This window comes from Phasianus colchicus, chromosome 5, assembly GCF_987193195.1.
Source record: "Phasianus colchicus chromosome 5, bPhaCol1.hap1.1, whole genome shotgun sequence".
Lineage (NCBI taxonomy): Eukaryota > Metazoa > Chordata > Aves > Galliformes > Phasianidae > Phasianus > Phasianus colchicus.
The window spans coordinates 13,085,521-13,105,460 of record NC_143440.1 but is presented as its reverse complement, the minus strand read 5'-3'; the positions used below and the strand labels follow the sequence as shown (position 1 = coordinate 13,105,460).

Genomic DNA, 19,940 nt, shown 5'->3' with positions numbered 1-19,940 from the left:
TCGAGGTGACCCTCTCTATGTTGAAGAAATCACATCATACTGAAGATCTGCAAGAAAAACAAATAGTTCATTCTACTATAAAAGCTTCCACAGTTTAACATATTTTATACAGCATGATGCACTCCTACATTTCTCTACTTAGAAAACTGCATTTTCTTTCAGCGAAGCAAACCAAAGGTGTTAGCTCCACAAAAGCAAGGGCAATTAAAGACTCACTGGTTTTACCAGTGTCTAATACTAAAGTGTAACTGAGTTTTATTGCATCTTTATGCCCAACATCCAGTTTGCTGCTCTAATCACTGTCAAATCAGGTTAAACTGTTTCCAAAAGAGAAATGTTTTTGTCAATTTTGGGGGTGTGTGGTTTTTTTTCTTTCTTTCTTTTTTTTTTTTCCCCACTTTTCAAACAACATAAGGACTTGAAGACTTGCTACTGACTCTAGGCATAGCATAAGTTTCTAGAATCTGAAAGAAAGGATAGCAATGAACTTTCCTGGAAGGAAATTAACATCTACAACCAGAAATAGCTGCTAGTGCTCAACTATTATTGAATTATATTTGCTTAGGTAAAAAAGAAATTGAGAAAAGAAGAAAAAAAGACTTCTGAATATAAAAAACTCACCATTGTCTTATGTTTCTCAGTCTTTTTCATGTACTTTCTTCTCTTACATTACACATGGTGTGTAGGATGTGGAAATCAGTGCAGCTGTGGCTATGACTTCATCTGGGCTACAGCAAAACTGCATCACATTTCACATAGAAGTAAATATATAAAGTATTTCCATGTATGTATTTTAATGTCCAGTGGCTTTTAATGAGCTCTAAATATGGTATACTTAAGAGCATTTCAAAACATGTGAATTTTTTTTTATATGGGTTGTGTTAATGAATTTCTTTTTCGTGTTCTTTATGGTCAAAACTCCTTCCTTCTTTTTGAGTTGATTCAACAGCTTTGTCATTTAAAGAGATGTCAATATAAAGGAGTAATACAGACTTCAATGTAGTATTCCTAGAATCAGGAGTGTAGTTTAATGAAATATGTGTCACTCAGCAATGTACAAAATTATAGTCAATATTGTTTTTCTTACAGAAATACAGAGAGATTTTTTCACAAAATAAATGCCAAGCTAACTGCATTCATACCATGTTACAACTCCAGAAGTTATCTATTAAACACAAGAAATAAAAGCTCCAATTTTCATGGAGTAAGCACAGGCCTGCTATTTTCAGTAAACTGCCCTTACTGTGGCAGGGAAAGAAATGAGCTACTTCTACTGAATACGCCACTGTAGGCAAAGCTATATGAAACAGCATATGCAAAAAAGTTATTTCTTAAACTAACTTTAACAAGCAAAGCCATTAGAGTCTATGTTCTACAGCGCTGGACACATAATGGAATTAGCGTACGTTTTCCAAAGACAATAATTTACACATGCAGCAAGCTAAAGACTACGCGAGTGCTTACCACCAACAGTATATTGTTGGCTAACAACAATGCACTGCCCACGCAGTGCAAAATGAAGAACAAAACCAAAACACAATGTGAGCCATTCTGAACCATAAGCAGCTCTACTACACTGCAGCTTTTGGTATAACCGGATAACATAAGGCCTGATGCTCCTATCAGGGAGTACATTGTTGGAAATCAACAATGATGCTGTTTGGGTTGATTCTAGTAATTTCAGGAAAATGTACCTTTATTACAGCTAGCATAGGCTGTAGGAGTGACTGGGCTAACAGGGAATGGGAGGAGCATTGACACGGAAGAACCTGGTAAGAATATTACACGTTGAACAGTTCATATATTATAAAGGATTCCCTATCAATATGAAACACTTTGAAGCTATTAGATTTCAACATATTTGAGAAAGGAATTTAACATTAAAAAGCCTGTGTGTTATTTGCAAAGCATAACATCAAAATCAGGAACAATTCAAACATACTGCTAAGGATGCTTCATTACATCATGGATCTATTACTTTTACTTTTTTAACTGGTTCAAGCCCAGATGTCTTCAAAACAGTTATTTCTGATCTATGTCAGTATAACTAAGACTAACTAGTATCCCAAATTTAAGTTGTTCTCTGGGACTGCAAGAAAAAAATAGTACATTTTTTTCTCGAGCCATGTTGGTAAAAAAAACTTTTTGGATCTTTGTGGAACTCTTGAGGCTTACACAAACGACTTCGTTTTTTAAAATGAAAGCAAACATCACAACGATTTCTAATCATAAAGTATTCCAAAAGAAAATGGCATGCTGATAACTCTTCTCATAAAATGTCTCACACAATAACAATTGACTGATAACTCTCATGCCAGATTTGTTCTGAGTCAGACTTAACTACATGATTCACTGGCCATGCTATCTATAAAGAGCTGTGAAATCAACAACATGAACGTACTTGTAAATGCAAATCTCCAAAGTCAGTGGCTATTTTTAAGTGGTTAATTTTCTATTAACCACTAATTTTCTATTCTGCCCTACATTAAAAAGTTTATTTTGTCTTAATTATTTAAGAGTGTGGTTATGATCCCTCTTAAATATATTAGGAGTATCTTCTACCTTGCTGAAAATCAGAATCAGCTCAATAGATTTTTAGCTGTGTTAATAAGTATTTTGTTCAGAAATTGGCTTGTCTGGCTGGTAAGGCATTGAACAGAAATGTCAGATAATCTCAAAAACTAATCTCAAAGAGCCAATCGAGAGACAGTTAAAGAACTGGGAACAAGTGCTTAAAGCACAGGTCCATTACAATGAAAAATCATGAAGATGTAGTACTATTACCTTACAGGGATCAGGAGCAGAAAAAAAAAGCAGATCTACAATTTCAAGCTCTGTACCACAGTGTGTAATATGTAATAAATGAAATGAAAAAGTGTGTCCCACTGCAGTAACTCTGAATATGATGTCATATCTGGTAGTCACAATCAAGTCCCATCCCAATCAGTAGGATATACTTGCACATTTCTCCAACTCTCTCCTACAGTATTTATCTCCTATCCTTAGCTCTTAGGTCATTGTTCCACCCACTTACGCAAATAGAGTGAGAATTTTGTACTTTAAAAAAAAATAATATAATACAGTCCAGTAAAACAAATCTCCTTTTACACTGCTTTTAAGGTTGTCAACTTCAAATATTAGAACTTAAATTCTACAGGTTAGGTGTTTGGCTCATGCGGTGAATGAGCCCCAGTTATGTACCAGGATTATGAAGAAAAAGGGTACTTAGCCCATGGTTTGTAGTTGAGAATTATCAAATTTAGAAAACATTCTATAAATAATTATTTTACTTTTTCCAGAACCCCTGTACTAGCTCCTATAGACATCAAAACAGATCTTGGTATCAGGTAAGGATGTTTTTTTTTCTAAGTTATTTTAAAACACATTGTTTGAAAGCTTTTGAAATGTGTCTATTAACAGAATCCAGGACTATATTAAAATTAGTTAAGTATTTACAGCGTTAACTTACAAACAGCATAAATCAATTCTTCTTTTTTTTTAATCAGATATGAAGATGTGAGTGTACCTAAAGCATTTTTAAGGCACGTTCCAAAATATAGTAGCATTAGATGCAGTAATTGTTATTTTTAAGAGTTTTACATGAGAAGAAGAAAGTACTTAAGATAGTAAAGTTAGAGACTTGGGTAGCCATAATCTGTGTCAGTGGAGTAAATCCTTCAGTGCTAAACCACTTTTTTCTGATTTAATTGCATTAGCTTCATTAGTATTCACATAAATGAGATTGGGAAGAGGACATCTTTTGAGATCAGAATCAAGCTTCCAGGCATTAAAGAATCAAACATATTTCTAAATTAACAACAGATCAGACAGTGGTGAGTCTCAATGAGTAGAAATTTGTGAGTTTCATTAATCACTTACATGTTTTGCAACATCCTTCCAGGAATGGTACAACGTAGCCTCCAACCTGATCAAGAAAGATAACAGGGGAAAAAAAAGTCAATTTTTTTAAACATTTGTTCACATATATCTGCATGTCCTTGCTATTAGGAAAATCTTTATTATGAAAGTTCTACAAATTTACCATATATATCTTTATAACCTTGCATGGGCAAAAGACTCTCCGAAGAACCAATCCATTGCTATCAGTAAGAACTATAACCACCTACTTATTCTAGGACTGCTCCCTGCTTGTGTACATGTAAACGTAGAATTAGAGTGAAATGGAATTGTTTCTTGCATACATTTGCTGGTCTAAAATAATTTCATAAATTAAAAGAACGGTTGCTTCCCCTGCAAATCTAGTCCAAAAAGCCTTATGTCTGAATGTTGAAAATTTTAATGATATTTGGACAATCTTTCATTTTCTTCAACGTTCCTTACCACCGTGATAAATCAAATTGCTACACATGAAGTCAGTTATGAAGTTATTCAACCCAGAAAATCATCCAAGTTCAGACAGCTGCATGAAAAACTAGTTTGATGTTACAAACCTCCAGGAGAAGAGAAAATATCTTCTGAGAATGTGGCATCTCCAGCTGTGTACATAGGGAGTCTAGTGGCATGCTATACATGTATAGTTAGAGTTTTTCATCTTCAGATATCTGGACAAAACTGCAGGCATTGCAAGAACTTACAAATGTCTCCCTTCTTGAGGTCAGAGAATCCTTTGTCAATGTTAATCTTTTCATGAAATCATGAATCATAGGTGGAATGTAAGCAACGTATTAAGCACTGACCTTTACACATTCGGTTTCATTAAAGGGTGGGCAGCCAACTGAAGATGCAACCAGAACCGATCCGACTGCTGTATTTATGCATTCGTATCTCATGCAGTTTGAAATCCAAGTAGTACCAGGCTGTTAAAAATGGTAAGACAGAATCTATACTCAGCAACTCAGCAAAAACAGTACTACAAATATTTATTATACGATTCCACTGAATCCAACTTTGTCTGAAACAAAAGTAATAGAGCAGAATATGATTTAGATGCACCTTAAAGTTATTTTAATGTCTACTACATCATGTAAGCACTAAAATAGTCAAGCTATTATTCTCCAATGTATCAAAATCCCTTAATCCTTGTAGACAGCTATATGATTGACACTCCAAAAAATAATGTTGAGTAAATGCAAAACTATTCCTGGTATTTAGCCAAAAGTATCTCTTCCTTGCACAATTTATTTGGGAATGCATGTATAGTATTATCTGATTTTTTCCTTTACTTCTGAATACTTTGAGGGATTTATAAACTTACCTTAAAATTGGAAACTGTGCCATTGTTGAAAGTGTGGAGACATGATATGTTCTTACAGCTACCACAGCAAGTTGTTAAATCCTTTGGAGGTTGATAGACTTGGTTCTGCCAAAGTAAACAGATTATTTCTTGTATGAAACCACTGTGCAACTTGACATTTTATTAAAGCAATGGGCAGATTTCTTAGGGGTATTTTATTTTAGGCACAGTTTTTAAATAACTTTCAAAGCACACAGCTTGTGTTTGTATGCTCTGTATGTTCAGGAACCTTGTATAAAATATAAAATACCATTGATGTTAACAAAAATGAGAAGAAGCTCCAGCTCAGAGAATTAAGGTCTTTCTATAATTTTTAAAAGTTAGTCTGACAATTTACATCAACAACCATTGAAATTTTAACTTTTTACACATTAGACAACAAAAACATGATTTAAAAAGTAATCCATATAACATTGCCCTGGTTTTGTGTCATGGTTTTTTTTAAAAAAAAAACACCAAGATATCATTTCCAAATTTAATGTAGCTGTTTTCATCACTTTTAAAATTCTTCTGATTATTCTCTTCCCAGTTCTTACTGGCCTAATGGCTGCTATGTCTGGCAATTTGTGCCAGCACAACATAGCTACAGCTAAAGATGCACAATGGCAGTAGCTATTAGTCCTTTAGTCCACTGCTACTCTATATGGGACCCTGCTGAGCATTGGGTCTCTGCAGTAGCTTGTTCAAATACATGAGATGGTAACAGAATTTGTCACTTTCTTTATTCTCAGTGAGAATAAATCTGTCCAAACCTTCAAGCCATTTCTCCATTGGGCTAGTGCTCAACTCTCCCTAAATACAATTGCAGTTTTAAGAAAATTAAGATCAAATAAGGGGAGCAATATACTGTTATTTATGACTTAATTGTATCTGTTCTGTGCTTCAGCCAGGCACCTGGTATTTTATCCATTTATGGTATTTATTACCCATCAAAATGGCTAATTTATGGAGTGAGTAAATCACACAATAAAACACTATGAATTTATGACGTTCAACATACAGAAACAAAAACAGCATAAACAGATTATCTATATTCTGGGAAAACAGTGAAGGGAGAGAGATTTTAATATACTTCTATCCAAGATAGGTAGTAAATTAATGGGGGAGAGGGGGTCTCATAGTTACTTTTTCCATCTTGTTCTCATGACTATAATCTACTCAAGAAAAAATAGTAATTAAGAACGCCAGTCACAATATACATGTCTAAAATCTGAATTTCTTACAGCTTTGCACTTGACAGCACAGGCTACTGAAGAAGTGTTTATTCTGTAGTATTTAGTGGAAGGATCAATCACATTTGTACAGTAAGAAATATGGCAAATGCCATCTAGACTGTGTTCCACAATTGTCTGTCCAGGTAGCAGCACACCTCTCTCATTACTCAGGCAAACTTTGTCTCTCACTACAAGAAAAAACACACACGGAAAAAAAAAAAACACCAGTAAAATTATCTTGGTATCAAAACATTAAATAAAAATGCTTCGAAGAGTGAAATAGACATGGAAGAAGCTACCCTATGTCTTCAAGAATTATGGGAGAGATTTTCAAATATAAACTGCTAGTAATAATAGCCTAATGTTTCAGTTTCAGTTGCCAAATTACTTCAAACATAACTCCTCATGAATTTAACATTTTATCAGCAGCACCACAAAATTGACAGTAGAGACTTCAACTGGTTTTAATTCTGCTTTATGGTAAGAAAAATTGTGCCTGGTAAATATCTATTTATCCCCACTGATTTTGGAGGGAATAGAGCACAATTAGCTCAGAAGTATGTATGTTTGATGCAGAAATCTATGCAAAGACAATCTCAACTGTCAGCCAACTGTGTGCCCCACAGAATTAGTTTTCTCTGGCACTACTGGTCATGCTCCAAGATGAGCTCTGCATGGCACTGAATACTATCTCCTTGTTCACATAAAACATGTAAGTGTATCTAACCAGTTCCTGAGCACTTCATAATGGCCTAATGGGGCTATTCCTAGACATCAAGTATGGATTTTAGTTTTTCTGCTGGAGTTCTCCATCCAGCTCATTAATGCACAGACTGCTCAGTGAACACCACCCAACATTTCCCAAATTCTGTCTACTATTTCTGTGCACAGACTTTGCTACAGGAACTAACAGAATCCAAGGACAGGCTATAATCAACCAAGTATTTAGTGAGTGATGCTATTCTCTTGCCCTTTCCTGCTATTTGTGAATTATGTCAGTCAATTCTTTCCTCCTATGTACCATGTACAGAGCTCAAACATCCAATTTATAACTACTAATTTTATTTTACACTTGAAAGGGTATTTCTTTGAATTAGATTGTTTCTGGACTTACCACATTTGTATTTAACACAGTTACATATATTTTCTGAACTGTTCTGAAACTGTTCATCTATCTGAAGTTTCTGTCCCTATGGATATAAAAGCAGAAAAAGAGAAGTGGAATGACAGTTTGCTCATCTGTATCTTTTTACTTTAGACACCTTTCCTCTGGGATTCAAGTAGCAGTATCTCCTGACACCCAGTAACTACTTTGGAATTCACTTTGCTCTTCCATAGTGACATTTAATTTAGTAATGAAAAGCAAATACTGTATTTGTTATTTTTGTTTTACATCTGAAATAGGAGCCGTTATTGGTGTCAGTACAGGAAACATTTAAGACCAAAAAAAAAAAAAAAAAAAAAGCAGTAGCTTGCCTTTATACAGAACTCTCCAGGCAATATGGAGTTTATTTTTGCATGGATTATCTGAACGGATACAAGTAGTATTACGTTTGTATGGCTGTCATTTTTACTGATTTACATAGATGAAAATCAAGACTTTCCTAATATCTTGTAATATCTTGTGCCTAAGTTTCTTCATCTATAAGATGGAAGTACTAACAACAACATCATTTGCAAAGCCTTTTGAACTAGCAATCCTCAATAAAATCTAAGTACAGTATCCAGAGAGTTTCCAATTAGATTTTTCATTAATTATTCCCTTTGCAGCATTGCTTTCTGGATAAAATATCTGATATTGACATAGAATCTAACTCAATAATGCTAACAAGCACTTTTGTAGTGCAGAACAAGTCACAGTGGAATACAACTTAAAAAACACTGGTGACTCGATGATTTGAGTACATGCTACAGATAAGCATGTACTGACTTGACTATTTGTCACCATGACAAATAGGATTAACAAAACACTGATGCACTGTACGACAACTAAAGAACAAAATTATATCTTCAAAAGCATGAAAGTAGTTCCATTCCATGAATACTCAGGGGCCATAGGCAATAAAAAATCTGAAGAAATACCAGTGTCATACAGTCATTTTATTCTGCAGGACATTTAAATTTGACTTCTTAAAAAGTGATCTAGCTTCTAGTAAAATGATTTCAATAAAAGTAAATGACACAGCATTCCACATTTAATTTTTAATAAAATACTGATTGATTCCATGAGAAAATTATAAAAGAATTATGACAGATAAGATAGATTCCATACCAGTTTGCACTGAGGTTTGGGAATCGTTTCACATGAGCATTCTAAAACAAAACACAATTACAGAAACAATGGTTTAAAAATCCATATACCATTTCTTCTAAACAGAGCATCAGAGAAAACAGAAACTCCTCATTTTCGAGTCATCACTGAAGAAGCTTTGCAGCTATTTGAAATACATGACTTGGGGAGTCCAGAATTATGTCTGGTTGCTAATCCATCATAAAAACGAATTCCAGCTTCTGTGACCACCTTTACCCATCTAGAAAAAATTGCAGTGCTTTATCATCCACAGTCTGAATATGTTGATAAAAATACGATCATTGTAGCCTCTTGCTCCCTTGCATTGTTGACAGACCTCATAAGCAATACAAAGCAGTGGAGCATTGTGTCTAGGGCATAATAAATAGATGCACTGCCACCCTTGTAAACTGGCAAATTCCTGACCCATGAACACTTCACCCTTTTTTTTAAGCCATAAATAAATTACTAACTGTTTAGAAATTGCCAAGATGGGAAGTCACCCATTTTGGATGGACAAATTCTATAGTATGCTATCATCCTCATGAAGCAAGAAAAAAACAAGCCAAGCAGATTCAAGCTCTTTACCATGAGTTGATTTACAATCTCATCTGTTCATGAGTAAGTCACCCTGATAGAACTGGCTTGTATGCACATCATATCATCATCTGCTCACGTATTTAGTAAAGTTTTAGACTTAAATGCAAGTTGCCAAAGCTCTTGTGTTTTATTGTCTAAGGCAACTAAAATGAAAATTAGTCATTTTACCACATGTCCGAAAGGGGCAGCACTTCTCTGGGCTCCATACCTCCACCAAAGACATGCCTAGCATGCATTTGAATTCAGGACAACGATGTATTTCACAAACTAAAATTAAAGAAAAGAAGTCCAGTAAAGACAAGGTTGTCATATTTTGATGAGTAGAAATACGAATCAAGAGATACTAAATGGCTTATTTAATTAATACCTTTAGAAAACACGTTACTTGAATAGACTGGTGATTGAAATGTGCTTCACACAGCCATAGTAGTGAATATTTAACACAGCCAAATAAATATTTAATAAAATAAGCCAAAATAAAATATTTCCAGACTTTGGGGTATGAAGTTTGTCTCCATGATACAGATATTCAGATTATGCTTCAGACACATGAAGTTTTAAAAGAGTAAACAGATGATTGCTTGCTCATATGCACAATGAAGCTGTATCTCTAATCCACCTTTTTTTTTTTTTTTTTTGCACTGAACATCCACACTACAAAATTTCTCTATTACCTAAAATAACAAAATCAAGTCAAACTTACTACACTGGTAGGTAGGGCAACACCTTTCTGTAGTGTTGTCATCCACAATAAGAACTTCTCCTTCTTGACATTTGGGTATTTGATCAGAGCAAGCCCCACATGCTAGAAAAAAAACCCAAACAATTATTTAAATGTAAAACACAGGAAGAAATTTTATCACTGCCTAGGAAACACATGCCCATTAAGTTCCTCACAGACACATTAAAAAGAGCAGATGTACTGTAAAGTTGTTCCTTCCGTACAGAAGATGCTGATTTTCAGTGCAGCCTGCCTTTTCTTTGTCATCTGCTTAAAAAAAATAATGAATATAGTGACTGTAATGTGAACAGGACTTTCTCTCCACGCTTTTTGTTGTGAAAAACTTTGCTGTTTTTACTCTCCAACCAAGACCTATTTTCAGGAATGCTTCCTCTGCTAGAAATACAGTATCTTTGATCCTCAATTAAAGGCAATTAAAAGTGATCCCAGTCTTATCCTCCCACTTAAACACACGGCAAAATCTCAGTAGATATATTCTGTGTAAATACCAGTTCAAAGACTCATTATATCAAAAAAAGAAACACAAGGATGTTGCATGGATAGACAAAAAAGTCAAAGGTGAACACTACTGTCACATGTTCAAAGTGCTTCCCGAATACTGTAAATGACAGAAGTGTATTTCAGACTTCTCTTGTTCTCTTTTAAGGTTCAAATTTTGCACATGGAAATGCTAATGAATTAGTCTGTGATTCACAGAAATCTATATTCAAAAACAGAACCCATTCAAGAGAAACATATGGGATATATAATTATAAACTTAATATCATAAAGAAAACAACTACTTGATAGCAAATAGAATTCCTAAACTGATACCAAAAATGCAATTTTATTACTATATAAGTTAGTAAGGACCAAATCCCGAGAAAACTGAACAAATTTGCTTAATACTCTTATATAGGATATTTGTCATCAAGTTAAAATAGGCCGTAGATGATACAACAACAGGATACAGAGAGCCAGATCATATGTAACTTCAGTCTTTCTTTAGAGAAAACAATCAAACAACCACAGTCACATACTATGCATGGTCAGTCTCTCAAAGGCCAAGATCAAAGGCAAATCATTCATTCATGTAGTACACCACCCATCCTCTACTTGACCTAAAAATACTACTCAGCTACACAAAGCCACTCTATGATTCTTGATGGTAATTGTCATTACCTATGTCCTATAAACTTAATGCCCATTTCCTTAACCACTTTCAAGCCTTACTGTGCTGGGAGAGCTCAAGAAAGTACGAGTAATCTTAACTGCTAAGTTTTAGCAGATATCATTGCATGCATGAAAACTCTTAAGAGATTCAACCAGCCAGGATTCCATACCACATATATAGGAGATGCAGCATGTACTCTCCACCCGAGCAGCAATAAGTGTTTGATCCTCTTGACAGCTTGGCATGTGTTCCATTGGTTCACATTTTGCTGGATCACATTCTGAAACAAGCACAACAGGTTTATTTATTTATGTGAAGTACATCATTCCCGTTTTGTAATGCTACATCAGTAAGAAATGAGAGAGAGCTGAAATACTACAGTGCTCTCTGTGACAGTGATGTACACATTCTCACCTGATCCTTGAACATGGGACTCCATTATGTCTGCACCTATTGAGGCATACTCCAACCAGGAGTTTTTAGATGAAAGAAAAATTTGTAAACTGACATTTTAAAAATGGTTTCTATACTAGGTTCCTTTTTGCTTAAAAGTTAATCTGTTTAGTTTACTGTCACTTACCGCAAACATAGTTGGGACAACAGGATTCTTCATTGTAATAAGTGACCAATTTTTCCAAGCCATTACACTCTGGGATTAGGGTTTCACATAGGCTCTGATTACAAACTATTTCATAAAGGGAAAGAAAAAAAAAAAAATCTAAACCTCTTTATGCATTTATAAATGGAGGAGTGGCAAGCAGTATTTGCAGCCTGATAACACAAATCTCTGAGTAACCACAACAAATTAGCAAAAACTCCTCAGACTATGTTCAGAATTGTCTAGCCTCACTCTCTTGAGGCAAAATCAAACTACAGTTGAGTTGTCTTGGAAACTCCACTTAAAAACTACAATTCCAGTGGAAAATTCACCACAACTATATCAACCCAGATGGCAAAAAGACTAAAACTCCTTGCAACTTGTTTTGAAGATGAATTTTCTAACCTAAATATGAATAAAAGCTTTTATACCTTTTTTTTTTTTACTGCTGAATTTGTAAAGCACATACACAGTCATCTGATCTTTTTTTCCTAATTATTACTTCTATCGCTGATTTGTATTTGGATGTTAAAAGCATATCACTAGACTGTACTGCTGAGATAAATAAAGTCATACCAAATAATCACAGAGATATTTAATTCCTTTTAACATTTGTCTCCTCTTCCTACCTCTCTGATAAATCCCACTAGATTCTGAGTCAATGATATAAAGTTTCCACAGTTTTCTACACAACCTATGAATTCAGATAATTATCATTAGCATCAAAAATGAGGTGAGTAACAGGACAACAAACCACAGGAAAGGTTATCTGTGTATTTCTGTGAGCAGCATAATCAGAGAATCACAGAATAGCTTGGCTTGGATGGGACCTCAAGGATCATGAAGCTCCAACCCCCCTGCTGCATGCAGGGCTTACCAGCCTCCACATTTAATACCAGACCAGGCTGCCCGGGGCCCCATCCTTTGGTTGTCTAACAACAATGGTAATCTAATCGTAACCATTAAAGAATACTTACTACAGATCTTCTGAGGACAACATGTCTGATCACCAGGAACAAGCAAGACCACTTCTGCAAATCGCTGACAGTCAAAATTGTGGCTATCGGAACAGTTGTACTCCACTGGAATAATAGTCTCAGTGTCAACACATTCTTCCATGCAGCATCCACTCAAAGATGTTTTCCAGATGTCACCTACTGCATGAGGTACTCCTGAGCTGTCTGTACAAGCTAGACAATGAGGACAACAGAAAATTGAAGTAATTCTTTTTTATTTCCAATTTTGATCAGCATTTTCTTCCACAGCAGGTATGGAGAGCTTTTAAGGCATCACCTATTACACCAAGAGGAGACAGTCTGAGACCAAATTTGTGTGGGAAAGTGAGACAATCAATATCCTCCTGAGGATCAGGGCCTACACTTTGCTTTGTATCTCCCATGCAAAGCTAGGTACTTAAGATTCCAATCCAGTTCTTTGTTTTTAAAGCTGTGATCCGAAAATAACTTGCTTTTGTATTTCACACAGGACAAAGCTATTATTAATTATAGTGCTCTATGCAATTTTATTTATAATAAATGGCATCTTTAAGATTTGTGTTAAGTATTTATCCACAATATGGTGTCTTCAAGCAGAATTGCAATGAGAATAAATATAAATGAACACAAAAAGAACAAAATACATAAATAATTCAAACCATATAATTAACTGTTGAAAAGCTTTTGATTGCCACCTAATATCAGTAGTTGGACTCCTTGGCAAAAGGCTAGGTGAAAAGCGGGCTAAGACTACCATAATTCCAGTAATGGAGCACATAAGCAAAAACAACCATTCTGAAGAGCATCTTTCAGCTCAGAGAAGTAAGCAAAGTGGTATGTCACAAAGACACTTAATGCTTTCTCAATTGTAAAGCTAGTATTTACTGAAACCCCTGAATCCTCAACTGAATAACACGTGCAAAACCTTCACAACATCAGGCCAGGCGTGAATTTATTAATTGTGAAGAATCTGACCCCCAACTTGTAGATAATAAAGAAGAAAATCACATCAAAACATACCACATTTTTCTTCAGGAATACAGACAGCACCGTGAGCTCGGTGAAGGATGGTCCCTCCAGCACAGACACAGCCTTCTGTCAACACCAAGCAGGTGTCTGAGTCCAAAGCAGCAACCTCGTTATTCTGACAGCTCTCTGCAACCTCGCAGGCAGCTATACATGCCTGATAGGAGAAGTTTTCAGAGCAGGCAAAGGCTAGAAAGGAAAGAAATCACTCATCTGAAGATGTAGTCACATGAGCATGTACTACCTAAAGGAACACACTGTTGTCTCCTTGTCAACTTGTGATGTTTGCCAACTCAGTTGGATCTGCTAACCTAAAACACTGACGCAGACCTTCTACATGAATTCAAACATAATATTTTGCAAGCACTTCTACTTCATTTTTCTTAGACTTTGGTCTGCCTAAGATTGGTAATACAGTGTTTTTAAACATTCAAAGTACTTCACAGTGGACAAAGAAAACAGTGATTGCTAAAGGACAAAGCCTAGTCTATTACTAAAAGAGGTAAATGTAAACTCCAGTTCAGCATTGTTTTACCTTGAATAATAAAAAATGGGATGAATTCATGATTATATTTAGCAGACGTCCACATAAATTACTCTCATGGATGAGGTTTGTTATTTTAAAGTCAATCAACAGAATTAAATTTAACATTCATTACAATTTTAATGTAAATTCTTTGGTATCTAATGGGTATATGTCAGAATAACTTTTTGAGAATTTACTATGATATTTCATTGGTTCAAAATAGTGTTTAAATGCCAATTGTATACAAGCTACATAAATGTGATGAAAAGAAAATGACTACAAATATGGTTCTATGAATAGCCAATAGGATCCTTATCTTGTATGGCTATTTAAGTCACACAGTAACACAATCTGGAACGATGGTAAATGTGATGATGTTCAGTTCACACAGGAGACTACCTGCTCAGTAGTAAAGAAGATTCCATTTTATATATTAAAGTGTAGGTCAATTCTGTTAAGTTCCTCTCTGTTATAAATGACAATAATGCCCCACTAAGTAAGGAAATACTTAGTACAGCCCTGTAAATAGAAAAGCTTGGGCTTTTGAAAATCAGTCCATAGCACATCGATGCACAGTAATCACAAAATCCAGATATCACTTCATGGTTCTTCCTTTAAAGGCATGAACCACCAGAGGTCACTGTGGTATAAAAATAAGAGTATGCATCACCTCACAGTGGGCACAGTACTTAACTGTATATACAGATATATTTTGCAAGGTATCTTTTAAAATTGATTTTTGCTAGTAAAAACCAGACAAACTGAAGAGGTGAAGAGGCTGGTTTGTTGTTGTTTTTTGTTTGTTTGTTTGTTTTGTTTTAAATCTGACCATTTTTAAGCTTTAGACTCTAGGACTACTGGTTTAACTTGCAGCTCATTATGACACGTCCACATGAAGCCTGTAGGCAGATATTCACCTGAAATCACTTTTAACAAGGCAGCTCTTACGATTACTATGCACAATCAATTCTGTGATCTGGTGAACACAGTTGACCAACAGGTCTTTCCCTTTCTGAGTACTGAAACTGCAGACCTCTCTGGGTTATCACTGCATACAACTTTTCCTAGGGAATCACTGACAACTACAGATTCCATTTGGCCTTTCGGAAATGGATTCTCATGGGATCCTCAAGTTCTTAGGGTTTTACTCCCTACTTTCTGTTTAATCACAAAGGTTCCTGATTACTACAATGCTTTCTCCAGTCAAGATGCAGCTTTCTGGAGAAGCATCAAGCAGACTCGAAGTGCCAGCTCAAAATACCAGTGAAGTTTCTGTGGCTTCCTCCTTTCCAAACCAATTCTCTTATGTTTTGGCTTTATTAATGAATAGCGACTAGGAGAAATGAACACTGCATGGAAGAGGATTCAATTTCCACCATTAAATACATTACAAGCCAGAGACAGGCCACTGAGCAAGTCTCTTCAGCTTAACTTTTCCATCTGTGAAATGGACATAATGAGCATGATTCCTTCTACATGCTACTTTGAGTTATATGATAAAAGCTGCTGAATTTATAATCTCAATAATAACTTCCAAAGTATGTGAGAACTCAGGGAACACGGGTAGTTTCAATTTACGGAAATCCTTATTACTAGGTAGGTTCTGTCTCAGCAAACATTAGAGGTACACATATATGCAGAATACTTACGGCAGTAATCGTTGCTCCTCCATTCTATACAGATATTAAATTTGTTGCACATTGCCACGTAGGCAGCTAGTGAGACGCATGGGTTTTGAATGTACTCGGTATCTTGAACCCAGATATCACAGAATATCTCAGGTGGAACCTAAAAAGGAGAAAAATGAAAAACATATTTTCATAGAGACCCTGGTACGTAGCAAAAAAGATTGAACTTCTTAAATATCAGCTACAAACAACAAAGTAAAAAGTTCTTGGCTGACAGTAAAAAAAAAAAAAAAGTGAGACATCCCTATATTCTTCTGTTTCACGTATTATAAATGCCAAAGCAACAGCTTATACAAATTTTCTAACAGAAGACATAATTACACACTGAACTTTGATCTTCCTTCCTCTATGCTTTTGTCTGTTTTTGGCCTCCTGTTCATCAAACTCAACAATATACAAAAGTTGAAATGATAAATGCACTTGTATGAGCACAAATAAATATTTTGGTTTTATACTTTGTTTTTTTGCTTTAAGTTTGCTATAAAGGATCTGTTCTACTCTCTCATCACTCTAAGCTGGAGCTCCTACTCTCTACAGCCTTTGAGAATTCAGGCCCTTACATTATCTAATGTTACTTGGAATTGGTTAAATTACTGAATGTTTAAATAAGAACGAAATACTAAAATTACTTTATTTTACTTTGCTGTACATCCTGTTGGTCCAAGTGAATTTTCTGGGACTGATTTATAAATTAGATGCTATTACCAAAACTAATAGAGATTTATTAGGAATTCTGAAATTGTCAGCTGCTTATTGCAACTCTTCTACCAAGCTGCTGCACTCTTCAATTCTTTTTATCCTGCAACTGTAGATACGGAAAAGTATGTATCTCTTTCCACAGATGTGGTTACACGTAGTTCCACGTTAATTAAATTATCAAGAGTACAAAAGTATATCAGAACTGCATCTCTCCCAAAATGTAAGCTTCCAAAATAGTTAACATACATAAGGATGACAGCTGCTGAAGGTCTGGTTCAACACCAGTCTTAAGCACTCTGAGCAGTCCATGACTGAACAATTAGTTTCCTGATGCCTGTCTTCTCCAACATACTTTAATGTGTCTGGCACTTGCCAGCTGTCTATAAATGTTGACGGAGCATCACTTTTGCTTAACACTGTCCTGTTGGGTAGCATCAGGTCATTCTCCAAGCTTCTATCACAAAAGCCTATGTATGAACAGAAGAAAAAGCTGGTTAACGCTGCACATGTTTATTCTGAAGCACATTTGAAATACCTCATTCAAACAGTAAACTCCTTTAAGAAACTTACAGTAAGTAAGGAACTTTCAAAAATGTACAGTCTCATAAAACACAACAGATGTGGAAAGTCTAGTAGGATCAAAATACCCAAACTGCACACAAATGACACAAAGTGAAAGTGAAGATACATCTGTGAATCGCACATGCATGAAACAAGATGTATCACATCAGGGAGGTTCAGAGATCCCAGCAATGGCACACAACCTTCACCACTCAGTTGCACGAGCATGAAAAATATATGTTAAAAAAGAAATAAAAAGATAAAAGGAGGTTACAAAGCACAACCATGTATAGCAACAAATGAGGAATGTTATCAGAAAAGGCAATTCTTGTTAAATTCCAGTTAAGACTGACAAGAAAGATGCCTTCAAAAATGTAATACCTTCTTCTACTTATGCTTCTGGGCAGTGTTGTGCATCCATTTATTGGCATAAGAGCTAACTTAAAAGTGTAACTTTTGTCACTTCCAGGCTAACATTTATATTAGCATGCAGCAAGAAGAAAGCAATCTTTTCTGTATTTGATTCACACAAGGCAGCATCACATTTTGTTTTTGTTTACATTAAGGTAGTTGGCAATTTCAAAAGGCTATGGAATGAAGGAAGAATCCTAACACATGGAGAGTGATTTGGTCAACACAGAACATCCAAGTATTACAACAATATCTTACAGATATTTTATCTTTGAGAGCCAGTAGTTACACAAAAACTGAATAACAGATCAATCTCCCATTCTTTATTCCTCATCCCAATTACTGATATTTTTGCAATTGACTTCTAGAAAGCATTCTTCTGATGTTTCCACAGACTTTCATGGCAATTCTAAGGATATCTGTTCAATAATTATGGGTCTGTTTGAGCATTTTGCATTATGAGCAAGCCACTGACCATCAGGGAGAATAGTAATCATTCTGAGAGTAAAACAGCTTTTAAAGCTGTAAATATTAATCAACCGAAAATGTTTCTGCTTGAATGTTTTGAAGTTGTGAGCCTATACAGCACAAAGAGGAATTACTTGGCTTAAAGGGACTGTTACCTTGTCTGACTTATCTTTTTCCATATTTCTTGTACACTGACAAGATTTAACACAGCAAAAGTTTCACATTTGGCTTGGCTGGATCTGGCTGCACCTACAGCACTGGCACACTTGCACTCTGTTCCACCAGTGTTGCTACAGAGAAATCTGTGCTCCCTTGTGACATCCTCCATCTCCCACATTAGCTCTTCACCCATTGCCATCTTTGCCTGATCCAGTCACTATAAAATACCCTGCTGTCAGAAAAAGACCCTTCCAAGTGATACTTGATGCTACAAAACTGTAATGGTGCCTTCATTTCTATGAAGCTGAGAAACTGGGATATATGAATACTGCCTAAAGACATTCTGAGAAAACACAAATACAAGCAGCAGAGTAACACAGCAAGCACAGGAGCTTCAGATAGATCAGTTTACCCTGAAGAGGTGCAGAGCAACCAGCTCATTTAAAACAGGTTCTGGTGAGTCCCAGTGGACAGCACTGCACAGATTTATGCAGATAATCCTAATTAGAGATGAATACTAGAAAAACACAGCATATTCTCCAAAGAAGCCAGAGAGGTATGTTGTCATCTTGTTAATGGGCCACATATAGCAGGAATGTAATGTCTCTAATTCTCCCTATTACAATAATCAAATACGTAAAGGCAAAACAGACTTTGAAGAATAGCTTGAATCAGACGTACTGAAAAATACTGCCTTTACATTCCTGTTTCTGTTTGATCTAATTACAATAACAGCCACATAGAATAAGAATGATGTTAAAAAAGACGGAAGCAATTAGAGATAATAATCCAATTTCAAAATGGCAATAAATTTAAGCTCTCTTCCTTTACAAGAAGCACATTACTGTCGGCAGGACTTGGAACTCAACCAAGCTATCACTGGTATTTGATATTGAGCTACAGGCATTTGCCCTTTCTGAAACTGGCAAGATTTCCACTGTAATTATGAACTCTGTAACCTTGTTTTCCAGCTACGAATTACAGCAGATAAATTTACAGATTCAGTTGTCACAGTAAAGATTTAGAACAACAGAAAAACATGCTTACAAAAGCTACTGATCTGTTAGATTATTCAAGCTCGTGGTTTTTAAAGAGAAAGTAACTACATGAGATGATTCAGCAGACTTGAGACAGTGCAGCACTGGGATTATTTAAGCCATTACAATTACAAAAATTCCTTCTAAACTATTTCTTCTAACAGATAAACTAAAATAGCTTATCTCAAGTTAACAGTTCCTGTGAATTCTGACCTTTAGATACTGAAAATAGCACATATCACTTCCTATCAGATGGATAGCAAACACTAAATCTTTAAATGACCTTATTTGACATTATAGATTTATGCTTGACTTATTTGGGTTTGGTTACAGCAATCATGCTTGTGATTCAAATAGGCTACAGTTAAAAGCAGAACTGTCATTAAAAAGTGATTACACTGACAGGTATCGAGCTTTATGTCAACAACTACCAAAATTATGAATCATTTCATGTTAATAGTACCTAAAAAATTTGCAATGATTTACAATAACTCTTTTAAGCAATATCCAGCCAAAGAT

General features: G+C 35.4%; 1 protein-coding gene across 1 annotated transcript in view; it reads right to left on the bottom strand.

Annotated features, from left to right (window-relative positions):
- OTOG (otogelin) overlaps positions 1–19,940 on the bottom strand; it is a 95,514-nt gene that overhangs the window by 3,605 nt on the left and 71,969 nt on the right. Inside the window, exons 41-54 of the mRNA XM_031614007.2 lie at positions 17,032–17,252; positions 16,048–16,186; positions 13,867–14,061; positions 12,829–13,041; positions 11,834–11,938; positions 11,423–11,533; positions 10,062–10,163; positions 9,527–9,625; positions 8,741–8,781; positions 7,583–7,658; positions 6,478–6,656; positions 5,216–5,320; positions 4,698–4,817; positions 3,880–3,925 (exon numbers count right to left, since the gene is read on the bottom strand). Coding sequence (XP_031469867.2) covers positions 3,880–3,925; positions 4,698–4,817; positions 5,216–5,320; positions 6,478–6,656; positions 7,583–7,658; positions 8,741–8,781; positions 9,527–9,625; positions 10,062–10,163; positions 11,423–11,533; positions 11,834–11,938; positions 12,829–13,041; positions 13,867–14,061; positions 16,048–16,186; positions 17,032–17,252 — 1,752 coding nt within the window. The remainder of the gene's footprint in view (positions 1–3,879; positions 3,926–4,697; positions 4,818–5,215; positions 5,321–6,477; positions 6,657–7,582; positions 7,659–8,740; positions 8,782–9,526; positions 9,626–10,061; positions 10,164–11,422; positions 11,534–11,833; positions 11,939–12,828; positions 13,042–13,866; positions 14,062–16,047; positions 16,187–17,031; positions 17,253–19,940) is intronic.